At 37.7% G+C, this 23,321-nt stretch overlaps 3 protein-coding genes across 4 annotated transcripts; 2 read left to right on the plus strand and 1 right to left on the minus strand.

The window, feature by feature from the left end:
* Positions 1–210: 210 nt before the first annotated feature.
* On the plus strand, positions 211–9,168 carry fosl1 (FOS like 1, AP-1 transcription factor subunit). Its single transcript, XM_005799485.2, has 4 exons — positions 211–1,555; positions 2,251–2,508; positions 4,815–4,922; positions 5,024–9,168. Exons 1-4 carry the CDS (start codon positions 1,439–1,441, stop codon positions 5,552–5,554), a joined length of 1,014 nt encoding a protein of 337 aa, XP_005799542.1. The 5' UTR covers positions 211–1,438; the 3' UTR covers positions 5,555–9,168.
* Positions 9,169–10,657: 1,489 nt separating this feature from the next.
* On the minus strand, positions 10,658–12,537 carry ccdc85b (coiled-coil domain containing 85B). 2 transcript variants are annotated; one of them, XM_023328993.1, is made up of 2 exons: positions 12,454–12,537; positions 10,658–12,339 (listed from the first exon to the last, which is right to left on the minus strand). In XM_023328993.1, the coding sequence occupies exon 2, from the start codon at positions 11,880–11,882 to the stop codon at positions 11,280–11,282; it is 603 nt and encodes a 200-aa protein (XP_023184761.1). In that variant the 5' UTR covers positions 11,883–12,339; positions 12,454–12,537; the 3' UTR covers positions 10,658–11,279. The 2 variants fall into 2 exon arrangements, with proteins under 2 accessions (XP_023184761.1, XP_023184760.1); XM_023328992.1 differs by having other exon boundaries at positions 10,658–12,342.
* Positions 12,538–16,723: 4,186 nt separating this feature from the next.
* Positions 16,724–22,938, plus strand: fibp (FGF1 intracellular binding protein). Its single transcript, XM_005799487.3, has 11 exons — positions 16,724–17,074; positions 17,173–17,257; positions 18,755–18,953; positions 19,054–19,180; positions 19,392–19,492; positions 19,944–20,077; positions 20,502–20,610; positions 20,716–20,779; positions 20,866–20,952; positions 21,023–21,120; positions 22,686–22,938. Exons 2-11 carry the CDS (start codon positions 17,173–17,175, stop codon positions 22,753–22,755), a joined length of 1,074 nt encoding a protein of 357 aa, XP_005799544.1. The 5' UTR covers positions 16,724–17,074; the 3' UTR covers positions 22,756–22,938.
* Positions 22,939–23,321: the final 383 nt, after the last annotated feature.

Here is a 23,321-nt window from a genome sequence, read left to right on the forward strand (position 1 = left end):
ATAATAATTTACAAGTTAATATTTAATAATGATAACAATAGATTAACCTTTTTTATTCCTAATTTTTTTTACCTCTATTATGGACCAAAAATCTTTGTCTTTGTTAAAGACAAAGATTAATAAACTTAATATTTATTTATTTAAATAAATAAATATTAAAAATAATATTAAAATAAAACAATATAGATTACAAATAAAAATCAAGAAAAACAAGATAGCCATTAAAATTAAATGAAATATTGATATTGTTGTTATTATATTACTCTTGTTGCTAATTTAAACACTGTATTAAAATTTGGATTATACTTGTGTAATCTCCCACACAACACTAACAAACAAGAATAATTTCTGAGCTTAACTGTTTATTTTTTGTTTATATGTATTTATAGGGTATATTTATACTAATACATTACATTTACATGTTTATACTTGTGTCCAAACATTATCATTACCTTAATGTTCTATAGTTTTCAGCATAATAACGTAAATATATATGTTTTTTTTTTAATACATATGTATTTTTCTGTGTTATGTATACATGAGCTAACAAGATGGAGTGGATTTCCGAAGAGAAAGAAAATGATAAAAATGTACCCTAAGGCTGTTAAAAATATAGGAGCACTCTTGTGAAAAGTTTTAGGAGGAAATTAGAAATTACTCATGTTGTGTAAGAATGTAAATGTCTCTCTTTGAAGGAAAAACAAACCCATTTAACAACCTCAAGAAATACTCAAAACGAAAATTTTATATACAGATGTATTTTTTAAATTACAGCATTCTAGCTACATGTAAAGCTATTAAATTAACATATCATCTCACTTTCACTCACTAACAGTTGGTCTCGCCTTTGGAAACTGGCTGTTTCCTGTGTGAGCCGGTTACAGCAGAAGGCAGCTGGAAATATAATAACATTTCGACTTGTACGTTTGATAACAGGAGAAACAAAACAGCTAGTTTTGACCATGAGGTGACGCCGCCTGAGGAATCCCTGTTTGTAGTTGCGGGGAGGAAACTCACCATATATGGGGAGTGACGTCAGCCCCACGTGGCTTGAGTTCGTGAGAGATTCCAGACAACACTATTTCCCGTAAAGCGCGGAGGGGCGTGGCAAACCAATTCTCCGGCTTTAAGGGTTTACAACTTGACAATTACTCCCAGACTTCCGATTCTACATAGATGACTAGGAGGCGGGAGGTGCGGCTTGGACAACTTTCGGACGTTTTAGCTCGATTTAAACAAAAGTCAAACACTTTTTCCCTTCCTTGCTCCCCTTCGGGTCGATCTCGTTTGGACTCTACCGACTTACGGCAATACAGTGGGCTTGCCCCCAGAGTTTGAATTAACCTACAAGACTCATCCCGAAAGCTACGATCTAAAGGTTATATATACACACAACGGGGATTGGGTTAGGTTGCCGTTTCACAGAAAGCCGGAGAGGATGTATCGAAACTTCGAGAGTCAAGGGAGAGGCAACCCGGTGTACGGAGGCAACCTGTCCGGGTCAAACTCCGCATCACTGGGAAGCACCAGCACTTCCACCACACAGCAGGAGCAGGTAGGTGTGCGCTCACCAAACTGGGCTACAAGGTCAGAGGTTGAACATGGTTACACATACAGGAGGAATTAGAGGTTTAAGTACTTTTAATGTAGAAATTCTTTAATGTGTTACATAAAAAACAATATATAACAGAGAGATGTTTTGTAATTTTAGTGTGTGACTATCAGAGTTTTGTAGTAACTAGTTAGTTATATTTACTCAATTACATTTACTTGAGTACAATTTCTAGACTCTCTGACACACACCTGAAGTTTTTGTTAAAGTTTCATAAGTTTTCTATTGAAGGAAACTGATTTGGAAAAATGTTCTCTCACCTGATTTTATTTTTTATTACTTATATTAATTATTGATATTTTCATTCTAATTTCCACTTGGCTTTTTATTTTTGTCTGTCTGATTATGTCATTTTTAAATATTAAATGATTAATAATTTATAGCATTAGAGAGATATTTTTACTTTAGTAAACTTTTTACCAAATACTTTTTTACCCTTACTTGAGCAATTTCTTGGACGGCTCCTTTTAACTTTTACTTACGTAAAAATATGCTGAAGTAGTTATACTTCCCACCTGTGATGACTATAGCAATTTTTATGTATAATGACAAAGTGACAAAGTCTGTTTTGTCACTTTGTTTTTAGTTTTCTGCTACATAACCATGTTTATTCATTATTATTATTATTATTATTCCAGAAATTTACAATGGCAGGCAGCAGCCACTTTGTCCCAAGCCTGAATGCCATCACGACAAACCAGGACCTCCAGTGGCTGGTCCAGCCCTCGCTCATGCATCCTCCAGGACCTTCGCGCTCACCAGTACCGCCCTACCCATCCATCGTGGGGACCCGGCCAATGGGTCCGCCGCTTTCCCAGTCCCATCTCATCAGACCCGGGGTCATAAGGGCAGCTGCTAATACCCCACCGGCCACAAGGCGCAGGAATGATGAGCAGGTAGGTTTGAGACGGTCAGAAACTACAGCATTTAGCTGTACATTTGATAATAAATTAGCTTTCAACACACCAATAAAAATAAATCAATTAGTTTTTTGACCGCGTCAAAATTGATTTATTACACAAAACTACAATGGAAACACTTTTTTCACATCACACAATCAACAACTGGCTGATGCTACTGGCACAAACCACGGAGAAGAAGAAAACAGGAAGTGGTAGGAGGATCATAGCTCATTATGTTTTTAATGACTTATTCATGTCGGATTTTTAATGGAAACACTGCAATTGCAAAATTGTGTTTTCCGACAAAGTTTTGTACATATTTGTAATGTAAAAGCAGCTATGTATTGAATTAGTAGTAAAAATAAGATATCTGGGAGTTAAGGAGGTCAGAGGTGTGACCAGTGACTCAGTCATTTCTGTGTAACCATCATGTAACATCCTGTAGCATTGTGTCACACAGAGTCACTTTTTTCTGAATTTCAGTAATTTAGAAATAGATTTGGCTGAGAAACTGTTGAGAACATCTCTAAGCTCTTGAATAGTTTTTATTCCCTAATGTAAACATCCTCTGTTTACTTTATGGTTATTGTTTACACGTGAAACAAAAAGCTTCCAGATGTCAGAGGAAATCTAAAACGTGGATCCCTCTTATTGCAACTTTTAACCCTTGGAGCTTCATTCATTTAGCAATTTCTCATTTTCAGCGGGCACTTGCTGATTGGCACACATCCACGTCACAGAGCCGCGATTTTATGGTACAGGAAGTACACAGTCATGTGACTCACATGGGCAAGTCATTTTCTGTGACTCATCTTGACTCACCCTAGGGGTCTGAGCGTGAGTCATGGACCCAAAAGGGCAGGAAATATAGGGTGCAACTGTAATTATTCAGTAGGGTGTCGGATAAAGCCAGACTTGTCACGTTACAAGCACAAAAAGAAGACGATACTGAGTTATTCAGCCGCCATGATTGTTATGACTCAGAGTCCACACATGGTGGTGGTAATTCTCCACTTATATGATACAGAAGCAAGAAAATGCAACTCATCATTCAGCTCTTCTGTTTTTGCTCTTTGTCACATTTTAATGTTTCAGATTAAAATCTTCTGATTATAGAAAATGTTGGAAACAACACTAATTACTTGTCTTTAAATAAGTAGGCTTTTTGCCTTCTCCACATCTATCCAGCAACTTTACTGCACCCAAATCTGAGTTTGATTCATTTGAAAAATTTGGCTAAAACAAGCAAGCATTTCTCACAGAAAAATCCAGATTTTATTGATTAGAATTAACTAGATTGAGCTAATTTTTGTTCCAACTGATACTTAGAAGATTTGCTAAATTTTTGCAGGCAAACCTGCAAAGCCCTTTTTAAATTTTGGATCTAGAATAATTTAGAACAAATCTGACTACTTTATTGTTGAGTAGGTAAAAATATTTTTTGACTTGACAATTTTGGCACTGAAAGCAATTGCTCCTCTTGCTATTTTGCCACAGTTTTACAAAGTTGAGTTTAATTTCTCTGTACCAACTCACACCTGATTACTTTGTAATCAAAAGTATCATCACCTAAATGGAACCTATAAGAAAATATCTAGGATAAAATATCTAGAAAAAAAAAAAAATCACAACTAGATGAAAAAAAAGAAAGTCACAAATGGCATTTTAGTAAAGTTCCACAGCACCAAAAGACAAAGCTCTTCTCATCTTGAGTTTTAGGAAATATTCTGTCCAGAAATCAGTTTATGACTTTAAACGTAACAAATCTGCTTCTGAATGGCCAAGGAAGGTTGGTGGAATCAACAAACTCTCTCACTCTTTGGTTACCTGGCAACTCACTCGCTCTTTGGTTACCTAGCAACAACTTGCTGAGCATCTTGCAGCAGTTGAAGGTTTTGTCACTATCAGTTCTTACTTTTAAACAAAAACAAAAAGGATGGAGCGGAGTGAAAATAGAAAATAAGTACAACAACTTTAGAGTAATTTATGTATATTATATTTCAAACAAAAAACTAATCAATAATTATTCATATCAACTTGAAACTCTTATACCGTGATATGTTATCGTCCAGTTTTAACTCTATTAACAAAAAACACTTTTAAGGTAAATACTTTACCCATAAAACCAGGTTGGCATCTTTTAAAAGTTTAAATGATGTCAGCCAGGTTTAGGTCTGAAACATGTAAGTGATACAAAAAAGCAAACACAGAAGAAACCTGAAAGGGCGTAAATACTTTTTAACAACTCTGTAACCTAGTTTCTGATATGTAATAGTTTGTACTTCTCTTTTTAATCACAGTTGTCACTTGAAGAACTGGAAAGACGCAGGATCAGAAGGGAAAGGAATAAAATGGCAGCAGCAAAATGTCGCAATCGCCGCCGTGAGCTGACTGACTCATTACAAAATGTGAGTAAAGATTTTACAGGTGTCATAACACTTAATTCCTAAAAAGTGCAAATACCTGAGTCAGGCATGAATGAACTTGATTGTCCTCCCTTCCGGAGCAGGAAACCGATCAGCTGGAGGACGAGAAGTCACGTCTGCAGAAAGAAATAGCTGAACTGCAGAAGGAGAAGGAGAAGCTCGAGTTGGTCCTGGAAGCCCACCGTCCCATCTGCAAAATAGACGACTCTGACTCCGATTCTGATGACACGCCTTCACTTTCCTCTTTGGGAGCCATCAAACTGGAACCAGAGGAATCCATCATTCCGCGACCCTTCACAAAAAAGGCAGAGAAGCCCAAACCGAAGATAATAATCCCGGCCAAACCGGTGGCATCCACCGCCTCGGTCGTCGCCTCCGAGTCCGAGTCGCTCCACACCCCGGTCCTCATATCGACGCCGTCCCTGCTGTCCTTCTCCGCCGGCATGGTTTTCACGTATCCGTCCTCCACGTCAGAAGCAGCAGCGCCCGCCGTGTCCCATCAGGCCTTGCACCCTCAGGCCCAGCAGCCCTGCGGAGTCGCCCATCGGCGCAGCAGCAGCAGTGGCGACCAGTCGGATCACTCCCTGCACTCGCCGACCATTCTCACCCTGTGATCGCCCGACGAAACACTACAACTGGTTCCGGTTCCAGCCCAAACGCAGGATCTCTGCGAAACGCTGATGGAAACAAGGACGATGACTGTTTTAGGCATTTCAAGACGATCAGCTGCTTCGTTATTTAATCTCTGATCTCAGCTGACTCTCAAGGCCTCGTGCACACGTAGCCGGGTTTTTATAAAACAAATATCTCCCCTACATCGATTTTAAAACACAAATATCGCACACAAGAGATCAGTTTCAGAAAAGTTTCAATCACATGAACCCAAACACACATACAACAGTACGACGGAGTATTAGGGCCATGCTAAGAAAATAAGAGAATTAAATTTTGAGAATAATCACATATTACGAGAATAAAGTCATAATATTATGATTTTATTCTTGTAATTTTATTTTTTCTTAGTATGGCCACATATGTACGACAGAATATTAGAGCAAGGCTAAGAAAAATGTAATAAAATTTTACGAAAAAAATTATAAAATTATGAAAATAAAGTCAGAATATTACAAGAATAAAGTCATACAAGAATAAATTAGTGTTACAAAAATATGAAAATAAGGTAAAATGAGGCGCTGAGCAACTTGTAAAGTTATACTTTGCAATTTGTTTTACAGATGAGGAAATACTTAAGTTATTAACTCAGCAGCATCAATAGCAGGACTCTCTATGATAAGATTGTATTCTTGTAATAAAATCTTTATTCTCGTAATTTAAACGTTTTTAACTTTTTAGCCTGGCTCTAATACTCCCCTGTACAAATACACTCATATGCTTGTTTTAAACATGCCAAACCCACAGGGGGCAGTGTAGTGCAAAGCTAAAGTCCATGTCAGCTAATCAGGTTGCTTCAAAACAACCAGACTTCCTGTTAGGATTTAAACATGGTGCCAAGAGGTTCATTTGTGTGGGTATGTGTTTAACTACTTTGAAACAGCTTATATTTATTTTATATAAATATAAATAATAAAATACAGGGAAATGTTGATTGGGAATCATGTCAAAGCAGGTTTGTGGATATATTGCTGCATTATTTCCTCAAATCTCCACTCTGGTTGGATGAAAGGCCAAAATGTCTAAAAATGACTGGACCTTGGATGGCATGAAAATCTGTGGCATTATCAAAATTTGAATGTTACACTCTTTGTTTTTTTTTTGTTTAGCATAAAGTTGATATATTTTTTTACTTTTTTAAGCTATAAGATGAAATGAATGTTTTTTTTATTGGGGAAAAACTGCATGCACTATATAAATATAAAAAATATATACTCTAACAGAAAAAAACTCAGGCTCTCTTAAAGTATAACATGAGAACTGAGTTAATGCAAGAATAATAACTATATTTTTATCTTTTTTTATTTTGTGGAAGTTGTTAACGGCCGATGGTGTGCTCATAACTACCAGCCTTACTGTGTGTGTCGATCCTTTTAGACTACAGATATTTATACAGTTTATTGACAACTAAGGCTGGACCGTAGGAGTTGATATAGATTATATAATCGTCTATTTATTAGAGTTTTTAGAGTGTAATATATTTTTGGTAATGTTTAGATTTTCTGTTTTGGTGGGCAGTGCCTTATTGTTATTTTTAACTTCAGACTTGTACGAAGTCACAGAGAATAAAGAAAAGTCTGCATGAAAAATTGTGTGAATTTGTTTAGTTTGATTATAGTGCAGATATTAATAACTTATAGTGATATGGATGCAAAGTTTCATCAAAATAGTTTGTGATATTTACTGTGATAATCTTTTTGTTTTTTAATTACGCAAAATTCAACACACTTACAGTCTTCAGTCAGAGGCCTCATCAGATTAGCTGCAGCACTGACTGCTATAGGAGATCCTTCCTACCCAAAGCATCACCATCTACAAACAGCTCTTTAAAGATACGATGAGTTTACGATAACATTTAACGTCCACTTGGAATGATGTGAAAAAAGTTTCCGTTGCAGTTTTGCGAAATAAAATGATTTCTATACAGCTAAAAAAACCACATCATTCTAGAGCCAAATCTTTATATCAAAAAATGAGTTTTGTCCAAATTTTAAGTGAATTTATTTTCAAAATGTGGAATTATGCAGCATATTTTAGCACAAGAGTTTGTGATACTTCCCAGCTCCAGTGAGTATAAAAAAATTTTAATTTAGTAAAATGAGCGGCAATGTGTCAGTTTACTAAGTTTAATTCTAAAAATCAAGAATGATCATTTGATGCAAGTCAACTGCAGCTACTTGCATGCAATGTAAACAATATTTATCAGTTTGGCAGCTGATTTTTTTATTTACATTTGCTTTATTTGCTGTATTTTAACTTCACATAGTTTGGATCTTAATAAGACAAAATGCACTGATAGTGGAAATACTGTCCAGAATAGTGGCAGACAATTTAGCTAATGAGACCGACCAATTCTGGAATTGATTAGGTAAATGCATTTAGACTTGCTGATGGCCGTTTCCTGACCCCAAACTCTCATTTATCAAAAACTGAAGCCAGAGTTTTGCTAATTCATCAACATCTCTGATCAGAGCTGCAAAATGAGATTAGGGAGGCAGTCAGACCAAGAGCTCCAGAGTGGAAGGAGAAAATAAATATAAAAATCTGTAGAATGACTGGGCACAAACACTGCGGATCGCTAAGAAGGCACAAGCATTAACAGCCCTCTTGAGCCAAACTGAGATCCAAAAATAAAACCGATGAACATTCATGAACTGTTCCTGCATGACAAACAGGGCGCATCAATCAAGTGAGGAGCAGAAATCAATCACCTAAGCTATAAGATGAAATATAGCATCTTATATTCATGAATATAAGATGAATGAATGAATATTCTGTGTCGTGAACATGTAAATACTAGTTCAAACTCAGAAGAAAAGGTCAGAACAGCAGAGGGAGTCAATACCGACTGTATTTAAAGCTCTTCAGTGCACTACAAGCATAGCCCACCAATAAACAACTGACGACAAAATAAATCTTCTCTAATCCATGTGCATCTATCTACGGTTTAAACCCAAAAACAGTTAATAATTCTATAATTAACACAGATAAACCGAGATAACGAAGAGTCAAAGTTAGTCACCCTGAAGGGTGCAGGTTAAATGCAAAGAAAGAAAAGAGGAATTGGAATAAAAATCATTAAAGTTTGTAGACCTTCCAGTTTGATACAAAGAGATTCCAGCTGGGTTTTTAAAACAGGATAAAGTAACTATTAGTTCTGCTCTGAGTGAACTTTACCTTAACCTCTACCATGAACCAAAACTTAAACTATGCCAGAAATTGGCAAATTTTCCCAACTGCACTACAACCTGGAGTAAAAACAGTAACAACCATCATGCACATATGGCACTCCAATCCTGCCCTGAGGAAGAGAGAGTGCATAAAATATTACACAACTGGGCATCTATGTAGCAAAGGCCGATATCAAATCACCAGTGGACTAAATATGGCTCAAAACTGGATTAAAATCTATCATTAGATCTGTGATTTAATGATCTAAGACGAGGCTCTCCAGTGCATTAGAAAAGAAGGCTTCTACCAGTGTAGGCTAGTCCAGTGCATGAGATAAATTTATATTCGTGACCCAGTTATTGGTCCCATTTTTTTTTTTTTTTTTGCAACAACAGATCACTGGAAAAGGAGAAATCTCAGAAGATTCAATAGAAAAAACACTGTAAAACTTAGATACTTTGTCATCAGGTCCTGAAATTGGTCAGGTGATAAAGTTTCTCAAATCCTATTGTGGCACAGAAACATTGCAGCATTCAGAGCGCCTTAAAGGGAAACCTCAGGATTTTTAAAGTTCAGTTAAAAGGTTATAAACATTTAATATCTTGTCTGTCATAAATAAACTAAACTGGACTTCTACCAACAACGCCAGTATCTCTAAAATGTCACAGCAGTTTATTCAAACGCTACTTTACAAATCTTTATAAAATCATTTCATTTGCATCGGACATTTTTACATAGAATCCAATGATTATTTACCAACCAGACGGAGGCTGGAGGCGGTGCGTCACCAATTATCTTCCTGTCTCTACCCCTGATGCAACAGCCAATTAATCAGATGATAAATTGAAATGAGTAATTCTGATGATTAATATTTTTTGAAAGGCAGTTCGGTTTGCAGAGACATCATAGTCCATTTTATTTATGGTTTTGTGTGGGTTTTTATTTATTTTTTTTTTTTATTGTTGTATTGGTTGTTGAATATTTAAAATCTCTTCCAGTTCCAGTGTTAAGTGCACTTTACAAAATTTACATGCATTATATACTCAATTTATTACTTGAAAATGGTCTATATATTCATAGTTCCATAGTTTAACCTCAATTCATGATCTTAGCATAATTATTTCTTTATTCTCAATAAACGTTTCATACAGAAGATCATTGCTGTTGCACCACCTCCAACCAATGTTTCTTATGGAGATAAGAAACATCTTTGTAATAACAACCAATTCAAATTTAAAAAATGTTTTAAATGCTTGTACGTAGAGTCTACATAAACATATGATCTTTTTTTTTTTTAGATTTGATTTGTTTTAGGCTGAGGAAGTCTGATTTGGTTAGAGTTTGTCGTTAGTGATTTGACAGATACAAATTTGAAAACTGTTCTATTCTGTTTTACAAATAAAATAAATGTAAATTAAACTGTAAATTAAAGGATCTGTGTTTAACGTAGGATAATGTAGGATTTCACAAGTCTGAGAGGTGTTAAAAAATAGCTGATCTAAGTTGCCAATAAAAGCTGTGAAATAGCCCTTTACCACAGTGTGAATGAGAAGCAAACTTCACTATTTTAATAATGTCTAAAAATCATTAAAATGCGTTGGACTAAAATGTGCAAAATGTTAGAGAAATGCAGAAAATATTTAGAGATTTGAGGGTTGGAAATATAAACTTTAGAATGAGTAGCTGAGCTTTCCTCTCAGACGTGAGTAAAACTGTCAATATTCTGCTAATGTAAAAATAAATAAAAAAAATTGCTACTGCAGTGTTTCCATTAAAAAAGAAATTGAAATCACGTGAATAAGTTTGTTCACCAGATAAGTAATTAAAAAACATGCCACCATCCTCCAGCTACTTCCTGTTGTCTTCTTCTTTGTGGTTTGTGCCAGTGGCAAAATCCGATCACGTGACTCTTTTTTAAATTTTCAAACTAAATATTTATTTTCTAAACTCAATGTTTAGCTCAGACCTAAATACCTAGAAAGTACTATTTATGTAGCTACAAGCTAAATATTTTAGTCCAAGTCAAATAACTAGCTAATATGCAACTTGGCTTGCCCATAAGCAGAAGTGATGTGAAAAAAGTGTTTCCATTGCAGTTTTTCAAAATTAAACGCAAGTAGCTTCCTTTCCATTGACCATACAATTTAACTTGACAAATTCCCTTAATGGAAACACGACCATTTGTTTTTAAAGTTTTGGCTAGAATGATTTGGGTTTTTAGCATCACACTAGTCACATGATCAACAACGATGTTACTACTGGCGGAAACCACGAAGATGAAGGCAACTGGAAGTATAAACTTATTCAGGTGCGATTTATTTAACGAAAACACCAATTACCAAATTTTTGTTATTTTTATCGGAAATTTTTGCGCACATTTGCAGCTAGTAAAGATATTAGCATCTAATAACCTTATAACCTCTTTTTTTTAAATCCTGAAATATCCTTTAATGCCTCCAATTTAGTCTGTGGAGTCCAAAGCCCCCCCTGAGGCCGTCAGTCGTCAGGTGAGCACACCAGGTGGAGCTGGTCTGGGCTCCCCACGCTGCCCGTGCTGGAGCTCCCGTCCCCCAAGTCCCGGGCCACCATGCAGGGCAGGTTGAGCTCCGTGGAGCCGCCGGGGCTGGAGTCGCTCCTGCTCACACACTCCTCCTCCAGCACCAGGCACAGCTCCTTCAGGTCCAGGTTCTCCTTCACCAGCCCGTCCTGCATGCGTTCCAGGTCGGCGAGCTTCTTCAGGTAGCCGCCCAGGTCCTCCCGCATCACTTTGGCGGCGTGGTGGCCAAACAGCTGCCACTCCCTGGCCAGCTTCTTCACCTTGAGCCTGTCGTCGTCCAGGAAGCAGCAGAGGTCCCGCAGCTCAGTGTTCTCCTCCTGCAGGCGCTGGTTGATGACTTTTAGTTCCCTGATTTCCAGGAGGTGGCCCTGCAGCTGCTTGTTGACCTCCTTGATGAGCCTGCCTCGCTGGATCAGAGCAGAGATCTTTTCTGACTCCTCCTTACGCAACCGGCTCACCAGCTCCTCTTTGGAGCAGGCCAGCAAATCCTCATCAGAGATCTTTGACAGCTCTCTGGTTATGATCTCACCTTCACTGCCCATTGTGAGCGAGAAAACCTACAGAGTCCCTGAGAAATTATTCAAACCCCCACAAATGTTGCTGTATTTGATGCTCAGCTGAGAGTTTTCACATCATCCTCTTCTTGTGTCATGTGATTTCTTAATTTAGGCTGCTTTCTTCCAGGCCTTAATGAGGTCGGGTGTGAGGATGCACCGCAAGCTCCGATTAATGTCAGTCCATCATCATCATCATCTCCTCAGCAGCGGGCTGTGTTTTCCGAAGGCCTCTCGGAGCTCAACAGTCCGTTTTCTCGAGAAAATATCCGCCCCGTGGAGGCGCTTATCTCCGATCGGGTCCGCCGAGATCGTACCCCGCTACCCACGGATGCAAAACCTCGCAGATGTTGTGGGTTTTCAGGTCGGCGGCATCGCGTCGTCAGGCTCCGCTCTGCTTCGTTTGAATGGAGGCAGATTTCCGTTGACGGAGCGGCGGTGTCTTCTACTGGGGGCGGCACGTTTTATAAAAAAACAACAAAAACAAACAAAAAACCCCGGTAAAACAGAGAAAAAAAGAAAAAGAAAGGCGATAAAACGGTCTGACCCGACCCGTTACCTGCTCATTACGGGCGCTTCATCCTCCGGAGATGAGCCGCTACCACAACAATGTCCGCCTCTGCCAGTTTAACTAGCCTGCTGAGCTGCGCGTGAAGCTGCAGCGCTACCGGAAATACACACAGGAGCCCTTCAAAGTAAAAGCACGAACGAATGCTTCAACTGGATTAGCTGAAGAGATGATGCAAAATAACAACTAAAAAGATGTGAATATGGTAAATGTTCCGGAGCTCCACCTGCAGTTAGAGCTATTCATTTTTAAAGCTTTGTTTAAGAGGTTTAAGGTCACATAAAAATTACTTTATTAAATGTTACTTTTAAGGATGTATGTAAAAGTCTGGGGATTGTCTGGCAGAGGGACCTTGGCTGCATTTTTAGTGATGAAGAATGGTTGAAAGTACTTTCAAATAAAAAGGGAAATATATTAAAGAATCGAGAAGGAAATTTACGCACTATAAGATAGTACATAGATTTTATTTCATCTCATCCAGGCTCCATAGAATGGGCCTGCTCACCAATAACCTATGCTGGAAATGCAAAACGGAACCAGGAACCTTTATACATGCGATATGGGATTGTAAATGCATTTCCCCATTCTGGAAAGCAGTATTACAACACATTGGGAAGTGGATAGGTGTGGGGATACCCATGTCACCAAGACTCTGCTTATTGGGGGCTCAAACAGTGACGCCTAATATGTCAAAACACTGCGGTGCAGGTGGGGACGGTCACAGCTGCCAGAATAATCCTCAGACTATGGAAATCTTCAACTGTTCCGAATGTTAAAAGCTGGTTGGAATTAATGTTGGAAATAGTGTCATATGAACAAATGCTGGCCACGCTAAATAATGACAGAGAAAACTTCAAGACATCCTGGAACTATTTCCTCTCCTGCAATACTGGGACAAGCAAACTCCTTTGATGAACTGCTGTTTTGGAAAATACTGACGAGTGACTACTTCTGTTTACTGTGGTTGTTTCTGCTAACATCGAAGATATTTGTATATGCCAATTTTCTGTGAAACTTTTATTAATTTGATATGCACTGACCTGGTTGTTTTGCTTTGTTTTGTTTGTGAGTTTTGTTTTGTGAGGGGGTGGGGAGGGTTGGGAGGGGCTATATATATATGTTCTTAAATAATAAAAACTTTAATGACAAAAAAAAACTTTTAAGAAGCTCAAAGTTCTAGACAAAAGTGAGAATCTTAGCTTTAATTTCACAAAACTGCCATTTTCTCTCAAAATGTTTACATGTTTGGGAAAAAAAAAGAATTCTGATCTGATATAATTCAGAATACTTAAAATGACAGATTTTTAAAATATAGAATTCTGACTTTTTCCTTTGAATTTAGATTTTTTAAAATCTGATTTTTTTTTTTTAAATCTGATTTTTTTTAAAATCCGAATTCTGAGATTAAAAAGTCAGAATTCTAACTTTCATCTAAGAAAACTGACGTTTTTGGAAAATAAAAATCAGCGATTATGTGGTTCAAAATGTAATTTTAACTTTAATCTCATAACTCTGACTTTTTTCTGAAAATTTAGACTGAAAAATTTGAAAAAATCTGAATTCTACAATGAAAGCCTGATTTTTTATTAAGTAAAATATTTAAAAATATTCCTGATTCAAGTGACTTGGTTTGGTTTTATTTTGAATTATCTTTCTGTACAGGAAGATTAATGTTGATACTTGTTAACTTGACAGACTCCAGTAATCTGAAGTGTTAATCTTTAGTGGTTGCTTGACACACCATAGATATGCATCAATACTGTATCTGACATTTTTGAACATTTAGATTTAAATAGTTTGAGTTTCTTTAGTTTGTGTTGTAAAAAACATTGTAAACAGATTTATTTTACAACTTCGGAAACATTTGTACTTTTAAATTTAAAGTGTTTAAATTCTACTATGTTAGACCACACAGACATGGAAAAGTTCAGATTACAATGGAAACAAATAGGAAAAGTTCTGTATGTGACCGAACTTCCTTTGGATTTATCCGTTTACAGCCGTGATCTCATCCTCCAAGCTCAAACTATCTCTATTGTGTCCTAAAGGCTTTTGGAGTTCACCCGAAAAGCACAGCACATTCTGTCTGTATCAGGAGACACGACTTGTTTCTTTTCAAAGAACACAGTTGGAAAGTTTGACTGCAGGCGTTTGTGTGTGTGCGTGTGTGCGTGTGTGTGTGTGTGTGTGTGTGTGTTTTTCCCATCGGTTTATGCTGAGGTATTCGGCCACATCCTTCCGCCCTCTGTCCCACCTCCATTGTTTCACGGAGGCCATAACAATGCAGGGTGTTAACCGCGCTCAGAGGAATCTAGGGATGGAATCAGGGTGTCATGGGAGTTTAGAAATGAGAGTGTTAATGTGCAGCAAGAGATCTGACAAAAAAAACGAGTTGACCGGGGGCGTGGGTGGAAGAAGGGGGTTGGTTTTTATTGTTATTTTTTTTCTTCCACATGTTGTCATTCTGAAGGACACATGCAGAAACACAGAAACGGGAGGGTGAGGAGAAGGATTTACAGGGATTTATATGGATTAATCTGTGCAGGAAAAGAGAGCAGATTGTGTGCAAGCGAAGTGCCTCCTGTTGAAGGGGGCCTATTCTGGATCTGATACTTTCCCCAATAACGGAAAGTACAAATTAAAGGACAAAAGTCAACAAAAGGCTATATCTCGCTGCCAGATGTTTCATGTAGTTTCAGTCGTCACATTTTAATTGTAAGTTTCAGTCTGACCTCTGAAGACTTTCTCAGTAGGATGAACGGTTTATGCTGAGTCAAGAAATTTCACACTGTGCAGGAAATTTCCACGTCTCATTTTTTCTATTAATGAACTCATGCAGCTTTCTCTACAGCTCAGTGTTTCTTTCCTTTTTGGAGAGTGACAAATAAACAAGCTTTGGTGAACTCATTTAAATTAGTACAGCCTGTCTTTTGAGAGAACAACCTTTCAATCTCAATGTTTTCTAGCATAGTTTTACTTCCTTTGGATTTCAGCAGCTCCAACCCTAATTATCCTTGCCATTTCGTTGTCAAACGTATTAAACATTTCTATTCACAATAGAAATTAATTAAAAAAAGAACATTGTCTGTGCTATTCATGAAATCTATGACAATAGATAAAATAAAATGTCCACTCATATTATTTAATCCAAATTGGAGAGTAAAACTTTGGAATAGTTGGACATGCTATAATGAGAGACATAGCTGACTGACTTTCCTGTTTTGCTTTTAGCACTTAATTTAAAAAATAGTTTGAAAGCCAATGCTATTTTAAAATGATCTTAGGTATTCTTCAGGCTTTCTGAAGATCTTTTATTGTTCTTTGGACTTTGGCTGCTTTTAAGCTCATTTTCATTCCAATACTTGACTGTTTTTTTTTTGTTTACTTTTATTTTGTTGTCGTTTGTTTAGCCACTAAATGGATGTCTGTCGTCTTATTCCTTTGTAGTTTAGTGATTTTGGTCATTTCATACCTGAAAAACATGCAAATGGATCTTTGTTAATCCCAAAAACAAATTAAACAAATTGAGGAAAATCTTAAGATTTGAGGCGCATTCGGCATGATTAGCATTAAGAAATGGAAACTCCAAGTCAAAACTCAGAATGTTGAGATGCTTTGAGGATTTGTGGGTTGCAAGTCTCGCCCCAAATATCTCAAAGTTGAAATTGAAGAGTGGGGTAAACTTTCCTCAGAGCAATTTTAGATACAAATGGAGATATATGTTATAGCGGATTATACACCAGCTATAAATAAATCCTAATTTTTTTCTAAAATAGAAAATATAATTTTATTGATAGAGATTAATCAGGTAAAAACATTTGTTGTTTTGATGTAAATTAGAGAGAAATTAGACACGGTGAACATTTCTTGTAATAAAGAATTTAATATTTAACAGAGTTCTAAATTTTTTTCTACCTGACTGTATTAAGGTCCCTGGAAAACTTCCTACGACAGAAATAGTGCAGTGTTTAGTTTGCTCTAATGTCTGTTTAAGTGGAAAAAAAAACTCTCCATTACAGTCAGCGCCGCATCAGATCAGTGCGACCTTAACTTCACCATGGCAACCACAGCTACCGTTTGAATCACACAGTAGCTGTTTTACCAACCATAATACAATTACTGTAAAATAAAAATAAATAATAAAAATGTTTCTAAAGCGCATATACATGATAAGATCATGTATATACTTCTTGTATTGTTTTTATTTTTATATTTAAAAATCCAAACGATTTACGTACGGCGTGACGTCACCAATGCGGAAGCGAGTGCTGCTGTATGTCTGCTGTTGACACTGCGTACCTATTAGGATGGAGCCGTTGGATAGTTATTTCTAGTCTAATCGCAAAAGTTTGAGCTGCAGCTAATCATCTGTAGCCATATTAAAATTTTTATTCAGTCCTAATTTACAGTTTTGCCTTCGGATGATCAGTTTGATGTCGCTAAATGTTGCTCGTTTTACGAGGCTGCTAACAGAGAAGCTAACCTTGAACTAATTTAGCTAATGAGTAAAACTGCTTAAATCCAGCTGACAGGATGAACATTTCACCTTGAAGATCCGCTGTTATTAAAGATAAACTATTAAATCAGGTCTTTTTACACCCCTAAAATCAAGGTATAAAATATAATATGACAACATTAGGTCGTTTGAGGCAGCTAAGTGCAGATCGCTACGTGTTAATGTTGAATAGCTTTTCTTTTTACTCCTCGCAGATGGCCGTAGAGCTTGATGTGTTCGTTGGTAACACCACCATCATGGATGAGGAGGTTTACCAGCTCTGGCTGGATGGATACACAGGTATGATCATGAATCCTTAACTGAATATGTTTACTTTAGTAGGCTGGTAAATAGAGCAGTACAAAAGTACATGTTTGAATAAGTGAGGGAATAATATCAGAGGAGCAGCATTTATTTTTATCTCAACGAGGAAATATTACAAAGGAATTTGTTTAAGTAGGTTCATTAATATCAACTCAATACAAAGAAATCTAGTTTGTATCCAGCTGTGTAGAAATGTACAACCAAATTAGTTCAACGATTCAGGCTCGTTTATTATATTCCAGTATAGATAGCTCCATTTGATCATACATTGCCAATTGATTATAAGTTATACATTTAAGAAACTACCAATTGTATGAAGCTGTTGACTTTGCAGCAGTCGCACATCAAGCATGAGGGGACAGTGGAGAGGAACCACCTTCGTTTAGCTGGATAAAACCCCCAGCAGAAACAGATGTGCATAAAATGTTGGTTCCTTCAAAATAGGATAGAAAAAAAGTGTTTTTTATTTCAACTTTCCTGTGAAGACCAAATTTTAGTTCTACAGTTATTTGTAATTTTCAAAACATTCTGTATAAGAAAAGTAACAATCTTAATTTTTGAACAAATTTTATGTTGTCTTTTTTGTGCTTTTTATTAAATCCTAAAAATAGGAATAAATTGGTTGCATTTTAAGAATTACAACAGATTTCCTGTAGTAGATATTTATGAAACATTATTAGATGTGATTTTTCAAATGGTCAGATAATATTTGTGGCTCTAAACCCGTTTTATTCAACTGGCCTGGCAGCAAAAACGTCTCTTTGGATTTTAAATGTTGCAGGAAAAACTCTTAACCCTGAACTAGAATTTCAGTTCAATTTAAAAATACTTGAGTTATCTGTAAGGGAAATTATTTTTTCTAAATTAAAGTATTAAAGTTTTAAAGTTATTTAAAGTTGGGATGACAGCAGAAAAAAATAGAGAATGAAACAGATTTATTGTTGCTTCTTCACTGCAAAGCCTCTGCTCTCTTTATGCATCCTTAAAAATAATGTTACAATCTATCTAATGACATTTTGTTTCCTGTGTCATCAAGATTACAGAAAAGTGGCCATGAAATGATCTCAGTGCAACACTTGGGCAGAACTAAGCCACTGAAAGCACTTCAGTAGCTTTAGCAATTCCTAGGAACTAGAGATCTAACAGATAAAGTATGTGACACATGTGGGAAAAACGTGCAAGGAATGTTGTTTTCCTCCACACCCTAAATATTAGGAGCAACATGGATCCACTGTAACGTTGCAGTAGCTGCAGTAAATATCTAATTAAGCCTAGTGTGGATTACTGGATAAGCATAGCTGGAAAAAAAAGCATCTAGTGACCATTTTTATGTCGTAAAAAGTACTTTTTGTTCCTCCAGTAGCCAGTCTGGTGTTAACGTGGACACGATTCATTTCTCAACTGATCCCACAACACAACATGTAAACAGGAATATGATATGCATGTTAATGGGGCTTGGATTTTATCCGACAGTGAATGATGCTGTGAAGGTGCGCATGGCGGGAGGCATGCTGGACGAGTGTGAAGCAAACCAGGATGTTCTCCTGAGTGACACCATGGACCAGTACAGGACTTTCCAGATGTGTGAGCGTCTGCTGCAGAGTCCGGCCAAACTCGCAAACCAGCTGCTCTTCCAGATCCCTCCTCACCGGCAAACCATGCTCATAGAGAGGTGATGCTGCCATCTCAACATTTTTAGCTCTTTTCTTTGTCATGTAAACTTTTTAATTTAGGTGAGAATGCATCTAAAGTATTTGTGTGTTTTTGTTTAGGTATTATGCCTTTGATGATGTGTTTGTGCGTGAGGTCTTAGGAAAAAAACTCTCCAAAGGAACAAAGAAAGACTTGGACGATATCGGTGCCAAGACAGGTGTGACTCTGAAAAGCTGCAGACGACAGGTAAAAGAAGACAGTGTTGAGACATTTACTCTCAGGCTGTAAAACTCTCTAAATGGGAAAAAGGAATCCCTCCAAGCTCTTCTTTTTTTGCTTTGTGTGAAGTCATTTCAACATTTTCGACAGAGCAGAATTTATTGGCTGGGATTGGCTTGTTGTTCGAGTCACGATGTTGTAATTCAGCGAGCCTCCTGCGTCATCTGCTGTATTTCAGTTTGACAACTTCAAACGTGTTTTCAAAGTTGTGGAAGAGCTGAAGGGACCCCTGGTGGAGAACATACGTCAGCATTTCCTTCTCTCTGACAAACTCGCAAGGTATTGAGTGAACACAGCTGGGTTTAAAATGCTTTGGATGTGTTTTATATATTTGTCACAATATTTTGGAATAAAGTTGTTATATTACGAGTATAAAATTGTATGAGAATGAGGTCATACTATTTCTAGAACAAAGTTGTAATATTAAGCATTTTTATTTTTGTGTTTTTATGACTTTGAATGGCTGAAATGTGCCATACAACTAATCTTGATTGATTAATTTTCATAATATTATGGCTATTCTCATATTATTCTGACTTTTTATACTCACATTAAGTTGACTTATTCTCATAATATTATCACTATATTCTCATTTTATTACAACTTTTCATTCTTGTAATATTAAGACTTTAGTCTTGTAATTAAATTTATAAAAATGTCCTTAGCCTCAATATTCTAACACTTCTCTAACCCATCAAAACTGCTGCTTTTTCTGCCTGGTTTTTGGTAGGGATTATGCTGCCATTGTTTTCTTTGCCAACAACCGCTTTGAGACGGGGAAGAAAAAGCTGCAGTATCTGACCTTCCAGGACTTTGCTTTCTGCGCCGGGCAGCTTATCAACAACTGGACAGTTGGGGCCGTTGGTGAGGGAATTTTCTTGTTTGCTTTGGCACTTTTTACCGACATAAAACATAAACACCACTTATATCACATTTAGCTGCTGCATAGCTCATTAATCAAATGTCACATCGCAATTGCTCGAGATTTAACGTTTATGCAGCTCTGAAATAATAAACCAAGTGCTTTTAAAACTTTGCTTTAAAAGCACTTTTAAGCAAAGTTTTAAGCTGTACTTAAGAAAACAAGTGGTTCACTGTGGCTCTTTCAGTGACCACCAGAGGTCCTTCAAGTTTCACTCATCCCTGTTTGACTTAATTCTGAGTCTGAATGGTTTCAATTAGGAACAAGACAGTTTGATAATGAGTGCGTTTGACACAGAGACAATTCTGAGAAATTAATTTGTTCTAAAATGATTTGTGGGAGTCTCAACTCGAATGCTCTTCGTAGACAACACGGTGGAAGACATGGACGTCGACCTGGACAAGGAGTTTTTACAGGAGCTGAAAGAGCTGAAGATTTTAATCACCGACAAAGATCTGCTGGATCAACACAAAAGGTAACGAAAACACGCTCCAATTTTGTGCAGATGGCCGAGAAACGGCCTGGCTTTCTCACAAAGCTTTATCAGCACACTTTTATCTAATTTCCTGTTTTTTCTCAGTTTGGTCTGCACGGCTCTCAGAGGAAAAACGAAAGCTTTCGCAGAGATGGAAGCTAATTTTAAAGTGAGGAACACTTCCTGGTTTAATGTAAAATGTAATCTGTTGTTAACTGTCCCGGTGAAAGCGTTATTCCTCTCTTTTTGCCACAGAATCTCTCCAGAGGTCTCGTCAACATTGCCACAAAGTTAACAAACACCAAAGATGTCAGAGATTTCTTCATTGATCTTGTAGAGAAGGTTAGTATCTGATCTCAGATCTGTCTGTCTGCAAGGCTGCGTGACTTCCTCCTTTTCTTTTCTTTTCCAGTTTATTGAGCCGTGCCGTTCAGACCGATGGACATCTGCAGACATAAAACTCTACCTCACCCACTACACCAACTCGGCACACATTCTGGACTCATTCAAGTGAGTTAACGCGCCTTTATCGGTCAGAGTGAAAGTCAGGAAACTGAAGAACAATCTAAGGGTGTTTTCACACCTGTTAATCCAGTAGATTGGAACCAAAATTGCAACATTTGTTATATTTTCAGCTGCTGTGGTTCACTTTCGGACTGCACTGAGTCAATCGCTACAAACAATTAGAATAGCCTGTTCCCCTCCTCGTCTGCGGGGGTGCTGCACCAAGAACTACTGAAGGAAATGACACAAAAACCTTTGAAGAAGACATGAGCGCAACTTCCTTCTTCGAAAAATGTAAACAAAAATTGAGTGGAGGAGATTTACCTGGGCTGTTGGATTTCTCCTTTTTATTGGGCAAAAGACCACAAGCCATTTCTCACGGTAGCGCTAGACTAACATTTGTTTTGGTTACCCAGAATGCCCTGCGCTGTAGTCCGCTTCCTGCGTTTGGAGCAGTCTCCGGTCCGCTTGGTGTTCACATATGCCTTCACTTTAACCGAAATGAGACCGGCGTTTGTAGGCAGACCAGAGTTTGACTAATCCTGTTTTAATCAAACTCTAATTCGTTTGTCTGGAAAGTCCAGTTTGTTTGGGCAAATGTGAATGAAACTCTGATACGAATTCTAGTCTGCCTAAAACCCTCTGTCTTGGTTCGGTTGAAGTGAACTCTTCTGCACTTCGAATGCATATGTGAACACCAAGCAGACCAGAGACCGCTCCAAAAGCAGGAAGTGGACTACAGCGCAGGGCATTCTGGGTAAATGCAACCAAAACAAACTTGTGAGTTTAACGCTACAGTGAGAAATGGCTCCTAGTCTTTTACCAAAGACAAATAAGAAATCCCACAACCACTAAACATTAAAATGTGACGCTCATGTCTTTTGAAGTTTTTGTGTCGCTTCCTCCTGTGGTTCATGGTGCAGCGCCACCACAGTGCAGTGTGAAAGTGAACCGCACCCGCTGAAAATGCAACAAGTGTTGCAATTTACCAAATCTACCAGACTATCAGACTAAAAAATTTTTTTTTATATTACAATGCACAATAAGATTTTACTAGGAGAAAATGTAATGTGAAGACTCCATAACAAAGACAATTAGTAGTTATCTAATGGAAATGCCAGAATTGCAAAATTGTGTTTTACCAACAAAGATTTGCGTACGTTTGTAAAGGAATCGCAGCTACTGTGAACTCCTTGTACTACTTCTCTTTTGAAAAAACCAAACCGGTGAAAACCCCCAGAAAAGGCGACGTTCATCAGCAGAATCCTCTGCTCAGGTCGTGATCATTGAAGCTGTCATCTCTGTTCTGTCAAGTCTTCCATGTGGTTTCTGTAACTGTAGTCCCCTTGTTTCTCATGTAAACTCTCAGGAATGTAATTAAAGGTTTACACAGCCCCGCTCTGCTTCAGGGCTAACAAAGAGATATTCATAAATAGCAGCAAAGACTCCCTGGTTAAACTCAGGGGACCCCGGTTGCCTCATTTACTCTCTTTGCACAGATTTCACAATTCCTTCTTGCCAGCTCTGACTTTGCATTATTCAGCCACTGACTGCTTGTTCTCTGCCCTCAGACACCAGGCTGTGTGGGACAGATATATGGGCGTGATCAAAAGCTGCATCTACAAAATGTATCACGACTGAGGCGTTTCCCCTCCTCTCTGCTTTTTGTGTCCCAGTTCGTCTGCCTCCTCGCTGAAGCCGTTATCCTCTCTCTCTTCGTTTTGGCAGAAATCCATTTCCTACGTTCTGTGTTGCATTATTGCCGCATTCATTGTTGTGTTTCTGTAAATTTGGTTTATAAATAAAATAAAGGTTTTACCACTGGAGTGTCGTTCGGTTTTATTTTTCCCATTTAACACGTCTTTGTGTTTTATGTGCGGCGTTAAATGGCAGAGATGTTCCCATTAACCCAGCACAGGACACAGGATTTATTATCCGCTGGGTGTTGGGCGGCGATAAGAGAGCAGAAGGGGAAAAAGGGAATCAAATCCTTTATTTTTTTAAAAACGCTGCATTGAGTCTGAATTATTTGAGTGTTTTTAAACAGGATCTGAACATCATGTGTTGTGGGATGTCTGTGTGTGGCCGTGGGGGAGCAACCAGAAGGGGCAGTTTGGAGAGGGGGTGGCCGTAATGACAGCTGCCGTTTCTGCCACCACACATAAACAAAGCACACAAAAGGGCTGAGGCTTTGAAAACCCTAAAAT

The sequence above is a fragment of the Xiphophorus maculatus genome, chromosome 23, assembly GCF_002775205.1.
Source record: "Xiphophorus maculatus strain JP 163 A chromosome 23, X_maculatus-5.0-male, whole genome shotgun sequence".
In the NCBI taxonomy this organism is placed as follows: Eukaryota; Metazoa; Chordata; class Actinopteri; order Cyprinodontiformes; family Poeciliidae; genus Xiphophorus; species Xiphophorus maculatus.